Below are 12,362 nucleotides of genomic sequence, written 5' to 3' on the forward strand. Positions count from 1 at the left end.
GCAATCAAATACTACAGAAAGAAGGTTCTATTTGTGAGGAAAAAAACACGTAAATTTCATTTGGGTGCAGCATTGCATGACATTGCATTGCAAGTAACGCAGCGCCGTATCGCAAAAAACGGCCTGGTCAGGAAGAGGGGTAAATCCTCTGGAGGGCAAGTGGTTAAGCTCAATGGAGATGCACTGCAATTGAGAGCAAAATGCTATGACGCAGGACAATGGGCATTGCGTTTTGGTGTATGTTGTGCATGTTTTCTACTTTCAAAATATTTATGGAAGATTTTCAGTATAAAACAATAAATGATCCAATATATGAGGGGCGTTCAAGTCAAACTGGGACTTTAGAGATTATATAATTATTAGTTCAAATTTCAAGGAGTGGAAACTGCATTTATTTTTTTTTACATACTCCCCTGCTACATTTATACACTTATCCCATCGTTTAACTAATGCCTGGAAAGCTTCAGCATAGAAAGATTTGTCAGTATGCCTGAACCATCCTAGGACAGCCTGCTTCACTTTGTCATCAGTGCTGAAATGCTGACCTCCAAGGAATTCTTTTAGGGGTCCAAACAGATGGAAATGACTCGGAGCGAGGTCCGGGCTGTAAGGAGGATGTAGTAATACCTTCCAGCCTAGTTTCTGTAATGTGCATGTAGTGCGGTGAGCAGTATAAGCTTGTGCATTGTCCTGGAGAAACCGGACTCCCTTTGTGATCAAACCAGGCCTGTTATTTTTCTGCAGACGCGTATGCAAACCACTCAAAAACTGGACAAAAGCAGAAAGCTGTCTTGGTAGCCAGCGTGCTCTAACTTTTCTAGTTATTCATTGATTATCCAGGATCAGGCATTCCACGCGTTGGATGTTCACAGGAATGACTGCTGTGGGCTGGGAGCCACCATGCCCGGGATCATCACTGATGGACATACGGCTATCTTTGAATCGTTTACACCAGGGGTTGGCAACCATAAAGACATGGAGATCTACCTGAACCACACAGGAGAAGTCAAATATTACCACGCACAGTGCTGCCTCTTCATATCGGATTTAAACCTCTAATTGCCATACTACTGTGTCACAATTGTGTGCATTGCACGGCAATTGTGTTTTTAAATCAGATGATGAGGAAGCAACATATCACCTCTGTGACGATTCTGACGTCAGACCCCCAGCCTTTCTCACCAACTTGTGATCGAAGGACTAGCCAAGCTAAAACCGCGCTGTCACGTGCGTAACAATGCCACGCTCAGCTGCACCCTGTACAAAGATTTTCTAGCTAATGGACCACAATCGATGTACCTGCAGCATGAGAGCGATTGTTACTGGGTCAGGTTAATTACGCAATTAACCCTTCACACTGCCACCACCACCTTTTCGTACAGAGCAGGAGGAAACTCGCCAATATTAGCAATAACACTATGATGTTTGAATAATCGTCTGTATACCACTGTCACCGCAGGCAGAGATATATAGAGGTTTTAAAAACACACAGTAGCGCTCTTCAGAGACAGGGATCCTTAGTTTGCATTAAAGAGCTTTAGAAACAGTTCAATACTTTTCAGATAATAGGATTTATTACTAAAAAGGTCAAAACGGTGCGATAACAATATTTACAGAAAAAGATGTAGCCTATATATATATATATATATATATATATATATATATATATATATATATATATATATAAATACAGAGAGCAATAACACAGCAAAGAGATAACAGAAAGAAGTTTAGAGAGGTAAAGTACTTGCCATCAGCCCTGGTTTAAGCAGCGTTCAAGTGTCAGAGCAAAAGGGTACCGTTCTCCCAAAGTTGGTTCCGATGTTAAAAGGAAGAATTCTTCAACTTCAACTCCTTCCAGCATAAGACTTTTTCTAGGAACTCAGCAGGGTGTCTCCTTAAAGCAGAGAACCAATCACCTCATTTGGGGAGGGGTGTTTAGGCGGAGACCCAAGCTAGAACCAAAATCCCTCGCAGTTTATATCATGATCAATAACCTACCCTAGGTGAATGTAGCAGCCTAGCCACTAGTAGATTAATAAGCAGAATCATCTGCTGAACGTCTAGATATTAAATATGACATACCTGCTTGGGATGGTTAAGGAGATATCATTTTCTGCTCTCCTGTAGATTTCAACTAGGGGGTGTAAGATATCAGACGACTTGCATTAAACTGAACTAACCGAATATATGCTTGGTTTTTATGTAATTATTTCCCAGCTCCAGATATAAAATTATATGGAAAAGTGGGTTTTTAAATGTGAGTCTGTTTTACAGCTAGCTGGAATGTCTTTGAAGCTCAGTGAAGGACTGGTTTATGGCTTTACGATATCTCAGATTGAAAAGCTAACAGACACCCGGGCACCAGCTAGTTTGGGATTTATAACCATGAAGCTGTGCCTGATTGCCTGTGCACTTCTGAACCCTAGAGCACAGGGACCACATGTCACTCAATAGAGAGGGAGGGGGGAGAGAGATACAAGATGGAGGATCCTTAGCAAGATGGATGACCACATCCAACTCTGTGTGCACAATTGCTACAACCTCTCCACCACCAAACGCACTGGGATTGCTTTGCAGAGGAGCAGCAGTGCCTACTGCACCTGTGAATGAGCCCTTAGTTGTAAATGGCAGTTGAATCACAGTTCTAATCCCCCCTCCCACATTCCCACCCTGAGGCAGCAGCCAAAGGGGTACACATGCACCCGCAGTTGCTTCTGGTGGGTGCTACCACCTGTCAACTGAGACCCATTCAAGTAAATGGGCCACTCTGCAAGTGCCCTGCAACTGCATGCTTCTACTGGGTCCAAGGGCTTAAAGCAGGTGGTGAGAAAGCAACACACCGCTGCCTGTTTAACCCCTTGTTTGCTGTACTGCACATGGTTACAGGGCAATTGCAGAGCTGCCTTATTCACTTTACTATTATAATAGTTACATAGCTAATCTGGCTGAAACAAAGTCCATCCAGTTCAACCATTAAAAAAAAAAAAAAAAGTTATAATCCTATACCCACAGTTGATCCAGAGGAAGGAAAAAAAAAACCCAGCAAAGCATGATCCAATTTGCTCCTGCAGGGAAACAATTTCCTTCCTGATCCACCAGGAGGCAATCGGATATTCCCTTGATCAATTTTACGTATAAATGTTAGCATCCAGTTATATTCTGTGTATCTAAGAAAAAATCCAGGCCTTTTTTAAAGCAATCCACTGAGCTGGCCAGAACCAACTCTTGATGGAGTCTATTCCATATTTTCACAGCTCTCACTGTGAAGAAACCTTTCCGTATTTGGAGATTACATTTCTTTTCCTCCAGACGAAAAGAGTGCCCTCTTGTCCTCTGGGATGACCTCAGGGTGAATAACTTTACACCGAGTTCACTATATGAACCACTGATGTATTTATACATTGAGATCATATCCCCCCTTAATCTTCTCTTCACAAGAGAGAATAAATTCAGTTCCTCTAATCTTTCCTCATAGCTGATCTCCTCCATGCCTCTTATCAGTTTGGTTGCCCTTCTCTGTACTTACTCCAGTTCCTCAATGTTCTTTTTATGAATTGGTGCCCAAAACTGATCTGCATATTCCAGATGAGGTATTACTAATGATTTGTACTGGGGTAATATGATATCTCTCTCTGGAGTCTATACCTCTTTTAATACAAGAGAGGATTTTGCTCACTTTAGAAACTGCAGCTTGGCATTGCATGCCATTATTAAGCTTGTGATCTACCAGAACTCTCAGATCCTTCACCCACTTGAATGGGTCATGCTTGGCTGGTGCTACACCCACCAAACATGACAGGACGTAGGAGCCGGCACTACAGAGGAGACATCAACTTACGAGGCTCTTGCTCCCTACGACAGCCCCAACTTTACAAGTAGTTCCTCTGCATTGCACTCTGATGCTCTGGGATGGTGGGTCAGCAAGCCCTGACCGTGATCTACTGGTCACCTGGCCAAGATCTACTGGTTGCTGACCCCCGGTTTACACCATTACTGCTGCTGAGCGTCTCATCACCGTGCTGTGCTTGAAGTCTTCTGTAGATATCTGTGGGTTTTACACCTTCGTTCACAAAAATCTTCATCGCCACACACTGTTCCATGCACGCACTAACACTGTTGTCTGCCATCTTGATTCCCGGTCTCTGGACTGGCCTGCACTGCCTTAGAGTAATAGGACACACTTGCCACTTACTACTGCATTTAGTACCTCCACGCTAACATCCCTTTTTATACCTGTAAAATTAAAAGTCCCGGTTTGATTTGAATGCCCCTCGTACAAAGAAGGAGATGTTTCCATACTTCACGCCTATGCGTGAATGGTAACTATGGCAACCCATTAATTTCCAAGAAGCTCATGCAGCTTTCTGAGTGTTGAGTTGGTGCCTTTTTTAACCACACATTTGTTGAGCCTTTTTCGTAAAAACGCACACATGCTGGGGGTCCCGGTAACAATGGATTAATTTAATGAGTGCAAGGATGGGCTAACTTGTTCCCATTCAGGAAATGCTCAGGTGTGAATGGGGAATCTAAGCTTAGCCTGCATTCACACCTGGGCAAAGCATATGCAAGTGTTTTGTTGCTGTTTTTTTTTTAGGTGTTTTACTTGCTTAATACAGGCGTTTTTGCGCATGTATCAAGCATCAGGATGTTTTCTGTGCTGGACAAAGGGAGAAGACCAGTTCTATAGGAAGAGAGGAATACTTCAGACATACAAAATGTACTAAAAAATGCACAAAAACAGGTGTACTATGTGTTTAAAGGAATTTCTATTGTAGTCTAGGGTAGCAAAAAGGCCTAACAAAAGCTCATGTACCTTTTTGAGCTTAGGGCAACTGCATGTACAAATGTGAACAGGGCTGGTTTATATTTCAGGTACTAATATAGCGCTGTCAATTTATGCAGTACTTTACATATATATTGCACATTCAAATCAGTCCCTAACCCTCAAGGGGCGTACAATCTAAGGTCCCTAATTTACATTCATACATATACATGTTAGGGCCAATTTAGACAGGATCCAATTAACCTACCAGCATGTCTTTGGAGTGTGGGAGGAAACCAGAGTACCTGGAGAAAACCCATGCAGGCACAGGGAGAACATACAAACTCCAGGCAGGTGGTGCCACGGTTGGGATTTGAACCAACAACCCTAGTACTGCCAGGCGGAAGTGCTAACCATTTAGCCACTATGCTGCCCAGTACTATTTTTATACAGTATTTATATAGCGCCAAAGGGTATGCTGAGTACTATGCTCTCTAAAGAGTGATACACGTTTGGATCGCTCTTCAGATAGCATTTGACATTCGATGAGGAGGTGTTGTATTGCCACCTCACCATCTGCTTTAAACCCTTGATTGCCGCCCTAGAGCAGGGCAACCTCATGCAGTTGTTTGCAGAACAGCCCCATTCACTTGAGTGGGCTGTGTTCAGCAAGCGTAGCACCAGGGATATCATTTTTGCATAAGTACACCCCCAGCCACTGCCTTTGCAGCTAAAAGTGGATCAGTTGTGGGCAGGGATGGACTGACATCTCATGGGGCCCCTGGGAAATAGGGGATCATGGGACCCCTGTGTCATCGCCCACATTCAAGCTAACCCCAAAAAAGCCTATGAAAGGTACCAGGGGAATCTCATGGGGCCCCCCACTGACCCCGGACAGTGCCCGAGTGGTCAGTCCGCCCCTGGTTGTGGGACAGTAAAAGCAAAGCACAGCTAAACCATGAGGGTTTTACCCCCCCTCCCCCTCTCCCCTCCAACCTCATGCGTGAACAAGCCCTTATGCAGGCCATAGACGGGTCGTTTATCGGCTGAAATTTCGTCCGCACAAAAAATCAGCCGATATTCACGCCTTTAGTGGGGCCAGCCCATCAGCCGTTTTTCGCGGATATTCTCGTTTATTTTTATCGGTCATGCTGGAAAATCCACAAAAAACGTCCGTTTTTCGTGGACATTGGTTGCAGCATCGGCAACGGGGCAGACCGATTTTTTGTTTATCGGCCGACAATATGGCCGATAAAGGGCCCGTCTATGGCCTGCATTAGGCCTTGTTCACACTCTTGCATTTCTAGTGCATTTTGCAGAAATGCACTACAGTCAATTTAAGATGGTTTCCTATAAGACGCGTTCCCACCTATGCGTTTCAGCCACTGCTTTTTTTTGGAATGGGTCAGGTACTTTCTCATAGCAGATTGCATTTTTGGTGCAATAGACTTCAATGGAACTGCACCTAAAGTCTCATCAACGTTGCATCAAGTCGCACTCAATACTTTCCTAATGGCAAAAAAACCCACAAAACGCTTTAAAAAACCCGTCAAAATTGCATGTTTAAAAATGCACCTGAAAAACGCATAAATCGCAACACATAGGAGTGAACCAGCTCTGAAAAAGAATGGGATTCTGCACAGTCAGCAGTAGGAAAACGAGCAGAAAACTGCTCACGTGCGAATGGGGGCTGCTAAGTTTATGGTAAAACACTGGTACAAAACCCGGTGCAGCTCTGCATAGAAACCAATCAGCTTTCAGGTTATATTGTCAAAGTTTCATTGAACAAGCTGAAGTTAGAAGCCTATTGGCTGCCATGCACAGCTGCACCAGATGTTGCACTCTCTAGTTTTAGTAAATCAGATAGTATTTTAGCATGCAGGCTAGTATTACCCGGTGACAACACTGACCCTAGCCTGCATGCTAAAAGAGAGTGGTCTGATGCGTATTTCAGCACATCTTACTGCTTGTTTGTTTTTTGCTGGTTTTTTTTTTATAACTTCATCTGTCTCAGTTCACAGCAGTGCAGTAAGTTGCCATCCAGTGTGCTGCAGAAAAATGCAGACACGCACGTGAATGGGGTACAACTGTTTTCTATGTGCCCTATCAGCAACCCTGTGTTTATGCAGTCTGGAAAAACGCAGGTCACCGCACACAGTGTGAATAAGCCCTATAATAAATATGTGAAAAAAAAAATACAATTTTTTTTTTACATAAGCCAGATGTGTTGTCAGCCTAGTGGGCCTTTAAGTGAATACAAGTTTGTTTTAAATCTTTATATTTTTTTTTTCCCCAGTTCAGAAGACGTCCTGAATTCCCCAAACTTCTGGAAGTCCTGGCAGTGTGCAGTGAATGAGTTAACGTCCTCTCCTCCCCCTGAGGTTTGAGCTACATAGACATTCCTCTCCTCCTCCCCATATCCTCTTCCTCCTCCATCCCTCTCTCTATCCCACCCTGGCTGCAGCTGCCCCCTGTCCTCCCCCTCCTTCCATCAGTCCTGGAAGACTCGGACAAGCTCTGGGCCATGAAGACAGGGATCAGACTGTTAGCTCTTGTGGTTCCCCTGCTACCCCTCCTGTGCCAGGCTCAGTACACCGAGGAGCAGAGGTCTTGTGATGGGGCGTTCGATCTCTACTTCATCCTGGACAAGTAAGTGCCACATTGTATGGGGAGCGCAGCATGCCATCAACAACAAAGAGAGTTTGTAGGACTTCGCAGGCTTAGTGACGATTATGTGCAAAGTACAGTAACCAACTGCCGCCCGCTGGATTCCCATACGATAAATCATCCCTAAAAATTGGATGCCAGCACTTGCCAAATAACTTCCAGACTTTAGGAAGGCGTTAGGGCTGAGCCGGCATATTGACAGGGATGGGACTGATCGGTCACATATTGGTTCAAAGGCAGTGCTGTCACTGAATAGATCTGCTTCACTGCTCCACAATACGATTACAAAAGAGATCACCTAAAGGTTTTCCAATTATTTGTATATTTATAGCTAAAGATCTGGTAAATGGCGCTAAAACAAGTATCTGTAATAAATAAACAAACATATTTTAATCCTAAGGACTGTGCAAAGGACAAGATGAGTTAATTTCGGATCAGTATGTGAAAGGATTCTTTATTTAAGTTTTGGATAGACTGTAGTAGTGTTAGAATCTTTGTCAGGTTTTTTTGTTGTCTGTGTCCCCGCTGGGAATATTCTCCTGGTGACCATTGTCTCCAGTCCCACAATGATGGGACATCCAAAATAAATTTTTCACCAGAACTGGAGGTGAAAAGAAATCTTCCAATGGGGACACTTTGCAAAGATCTCCTCTTGCCTGGGGTAGGAAGTTAATGAAAATCTCCCCAATGGGACACAGACAATGCAAATCTCCCCAATGGGACACAGACAATAAAAAGCTAATGGAAATCTTTTAATCCTAAGGAGATGTCATTTAGGAACCATCAGAACAGGAAAGGATTCTTTATAGGAAGAGTGAAAAAAGGATATGGAAAGACAAAACATTTAATTTTAGTTTTCGATAGAATGTTGTATTAGAACCTTTGTCAGGTTTGTATTGTTATCTGTGTCCCCACTGGGGATATTATCTTGGTGACCATTGTCTCCAGTCCCAAAATGATGGGGCATCCAAAATACATTTTTCACCAGAGCTGGAGGTGAAAAGAGATCTTCCAGTGGGGACACTTTGCAGAGATCTCCTCTTACATGGGGTAGAAAGTTAAAGCAAAACTCCCCAATGAAACACAGATAATAAAAAGCTAATAGAAATCTTTTCATCATAAGAAGATGTCATTTGGGAACCATGAAAACAGGAAAGGATTCTTTACAGGAAGAGTGAAAAAAATAATATGGAAAGAGAAAATGTTGTATTTTAGTATTGGGTAGATTGCTGTAGGGTTGGAACCTTTGTCAGGTTTGTATTGCTGTCCATGTCCCCACTGAGGATATTCTCCTGATGACCATTGTCTCCAGTCCCAAGATGATGGAACATCCAAAATGTATTTGTCAGCAGAACTGGGAGAGAATAGAAATATTCAAATGGAGACACTTTGCAGAGATCTCTTACTTGGGGTAGGAAGTTAGTGGAAATCTCCCCAATGGGACACAGACAATAAAAAAAAAAAACAAATGGAAATATTTAATTCCTAAGATGTCATTTGGAAACCATCAGAATGGGAAAGGATTCTTTACAGGAAGAGCAAAAAAAGGATGTGAAAAGTCAAAAGTGTTTATTTTAGTTTTGAATAGAATGTTTTAGGATTAGAACCTTTGTCAGGTTTTTATTGCTGCTTCTCCTGGTGACCATTGTCCCTGGTCCCAAAAGTAATGGGATACCCAAAATGTATGAATTGTCCCCATGATTGAAAGAGAAAAGAAATCTTCCAATGGGGTCACTTTGCAGAGGTCTCCTCTTATTTGAGGTAGGAATTTAATGCAAATTTCCGCAATGGGACACAGACAATAAAAAGCTAACGGAAATATTTTAATCCTAAAAAGATGTAATTTGGGAACCATCAGAATGGGAAAGAATTCTTTACAGGAAGAGTGAAAAATAGAGCATGAAAAAAGGAAGCTTTTTATTTTATTGCTGGGTAGAATTTTGTAGGGTTGTAGGTTTTTGTCAGGTTTTTATTTTTGTCTGTGTCCCAGCTGGTGATATTCTAATGACCAATATCTACAGGGACATCCAAAACATATGATTTGTCAGCAGAGCTGGAGGTGAAAGGAAATCTTCCAATGGAGACACTTTGCAGAGATCTCCTCTGACTTGGGATAGGAAGTTAAGGGAAATCTCGTCAGTGGGACTCAGACAATAAAAAATGAAGGGGTTCTAACCCATCTCTACTTTATCCAAAAGGAAAAAAATTGGCTTTACGAATACTGTAAGCTGTAGCTTGTCCTATTGCATGAGGGAGTAACAGATGTAGAGTCAGTCCAACCAACCTAATATTTCAGTTTCTGGGAAATCCTGGAGACTTAAACATCATAAACTCCCCACACAAAATACAACTGGATTGTACAATCTTCTTTAGGGGCAGCATTTATGTTACAATCTGACTGCACTGTCCTTGTACAATCAGTTTTCTATTGATTGAACTAGAGGGTCTTTTTTTCAACCTGACAAAACTATGTAACTTCAGATTTACCAAAACTGTGTAATATGAGGGCCTAAGTAGCCAATCGATTCGTTTTCAATCAGGTAGGTCCTTGTACTACATAGTTGTTGGTAGATCTAAAGGATACAATCAGATTGTTACCTGTGTGGTAAGCTTCAGATTTACCAACAGCTGTTTAGCGCAAGGGCTGGTCTGATTGGATACAGATTGATTGGTTAGATTATGTAGGTAGTCATTTACAATTGTTTTGATACATCTAAACTTGATTGTACAAAGATTCTATAGTCAGATTGCATTGTTACAAATTTAAAAGAAAAAAGACTGAACTGCTAAGTACGGTAAGACATCGGATTCTTTTGGCACAGAAAGAGACCACACAATAAAATACATACAGTTGCAAGAAAAAGTATGTGAACCCCTTGGGATTACATGGAGTTTTGCATGAATTGGGCATAAAATGTGCTCTGAATGTCATCTAAGTCACAACAATAGAAGAACACAGTCTGCTGAACATAATACTACGCAAACATTAGATGTTGCCATGGTTTAATTGCACATAACATGTAAACATTCACAGTGCAGGGAGGAAAAAGTATGTGAACCTTTGGACCTAATAACTGGTTGACCCTCCTTTGGCAGCAATAACCTCAACCAAACGTTTCCTGTAGTTGCAGATCAGACCTGCACAACGATCTGGAGTAATTTTGGACCACTCCTCTTCACAAAACTGTTTTAGTGTAGCAATATTCTTGGGATGTCTGGTGTGAATCGCTCTCTTAAGGTCATGCCACAGCATTTCAATCGGGTTGAGGTCAGGACTCTGACTGGGCCACTCCAGAAGGCGTATTCTGTGCTGTTGCAGCCATTGTTTTGTTGAATTACTTGTATGCTTTGGGTCATTGTCCTGTTGCATCACCCATCCTCTGCAGAGCTTCAGTTGGCGGACAGATGGTCGTACGTTTTCCTGCAAAATGTCTTGCTAAACTGTGGAATTCATTTTCCCATCAATGACAACAATCCGTCCAGGCCCTGAGGCAGCAAAGCAGCCTCAAACCATGATGCTCCCTCCGCCATGTTTTACAGTGGGGATGAGGTTTTGATGTTGGTGTGCTGTGCCTTTTTTTCTCCACACATAGTGTTGTGTGTTCTTCCCAAACAACTCAATCTTGGTTTCATCTGTCCACAGTATATTTTGCCAGTAGTGCTGTGGAACATCCAGGTGCTCTTTTGCAAACTTCAAACATGCTGCAATATTCTTTTTGGACAGCAATGGCTTCCTCCGTGGTGTCCTCCCATGTACTCCATTCTTGTTTAATGTTTTCCTTATTGTAGATGTGTCAACAAAAATGTTAGCATGTGCCAGAGATTTCTGTAGGTCTTTAGCTGATACTCTGGGATTCTTCTTTACCTCATGCAGCATTCTGCGCTGTGCTCTTGCAGTCATTTTTACAGGGCGACCACGCCTAGGGAGAGTAGCAACAGTGCTAAACTTTCTCCATTTGTAGACAGTCTGTCTTACCGTGGACACATGGACATCAAGGCTTTTGGAGATACTTTTGTAACCCTTTCCAGCTTCATGCAAGTCAACAATTCTTGATCGTAGGTCTTCTGAGAGCTCTTTTCTGCGAGGCATGGTTCACATCAGACAGTGCTTCTTGAAACCAGTAAACCCAAAACAGGTGTGTGTTTTTTAAGGGCAGGACAGCTGTCAGCAACACATCCAATATCATCACACTGATTGGAGTCAAGGTTGGCTCACTCCTGGCTCCAATTAGCTCTGGGAGAAGTCATTAAGCTAGGGCCTCACATACTTTTTCCTCCCTGCACTGTGAATGTTTACATGTTATGTGCAATTAAACCATGGCAACATCTAATGTTTGTGTAGTATTATGTTCAGCAGACTGTGTTCTTCTATTGTTGTGACTTAGATGACATTCAGAGCACATTATATACCCAATTCATGCAAAACTCCACGTAATCCCAAGGGGTTCACATACTTTTTCTTGCAACTGTATAACCATTTATTGACATAAAAGAATTGTATGTCCATAATAGGACCCATATTACAAAAGATACACTTCAAAAGAGAAGATAAGAACAAAGCACATCAAGTTGAGCACTAAAGCCCCCCTCAAGTATAGTAAAGGATAACCATTCAGCACATAGTGACAACATACATATATTTCAAAATAGTTTTTATGCATTGTTACATAGTTAGTCTGGCTGAAAAAAGACAAAGGTCCATCCAGTTCAACCATACAAAAAAAAAAAAAGTTATAATCCTACACCCACATGAATGGTGACCGTATGTGGTTTCTCATATCTCCTGGGGATGCCAGTGATGAGCTTTCTGCACACCTTCCATGGCCATTACAATGAGGGTATCATGATTCTTCTTGGATTCGAAGGCTGATCTCTAGGATTGTCCTTGCAGTGAGGTTCTCCACAATGCAAGGATTAACCATTCATGACA

The 12,362-nt window shown here is 42.3% G+C and overlaps 2 protein-coding genes across 2 annotated transcripts in view; one reads left to right on the forward strand and one right to left on the reverse strand.

Annotated features, from left to right (window-relative positions):
* Window positions 1-12,362, reverse strand: part of LOC149454419 (uncharacterized) — a 117,099-nt gene that overhangs the window by 72,803 nt on the left and 31,934 nt on the right. The gene's annotated exons all lie outside the window — the stretch shown is intronic.
* Window positions 7,213-12,362, forward strand: part of ANTXRL (ANTXR like) — a 244,058-nt gene continuing 238,908 nt past the window's right edge. Inside the window, exon 1 of the mRNA XM_089687558.1 lies at window positions 7,213-7,414. Coding sequence (XP_089543684.1) covers window positions 7,290-7,414 — 125 coding nt within the window. The 5' untranslated portion in view covers window positions 7,213-7,289. The remainder of the gene's footprint in view (window positions 7,415-12,362) is intronic.

The sequence above is a fragment of the Staurois parvus genome, unplaced genomic scaffold (assembly GCF_062004578.1).
Source record: "Staurois parvus isolate SC_StPar_1 unplaced genomic scaffold, SC_StPar_1.0 ptg000430l, whole genome shotgun sequence".
NCBI classification, from domain to species: Eukaryota; Metazoa; Chordata; class Amphibia; order Anura; family Ranidae; genus Staurois; species Staurois parvus.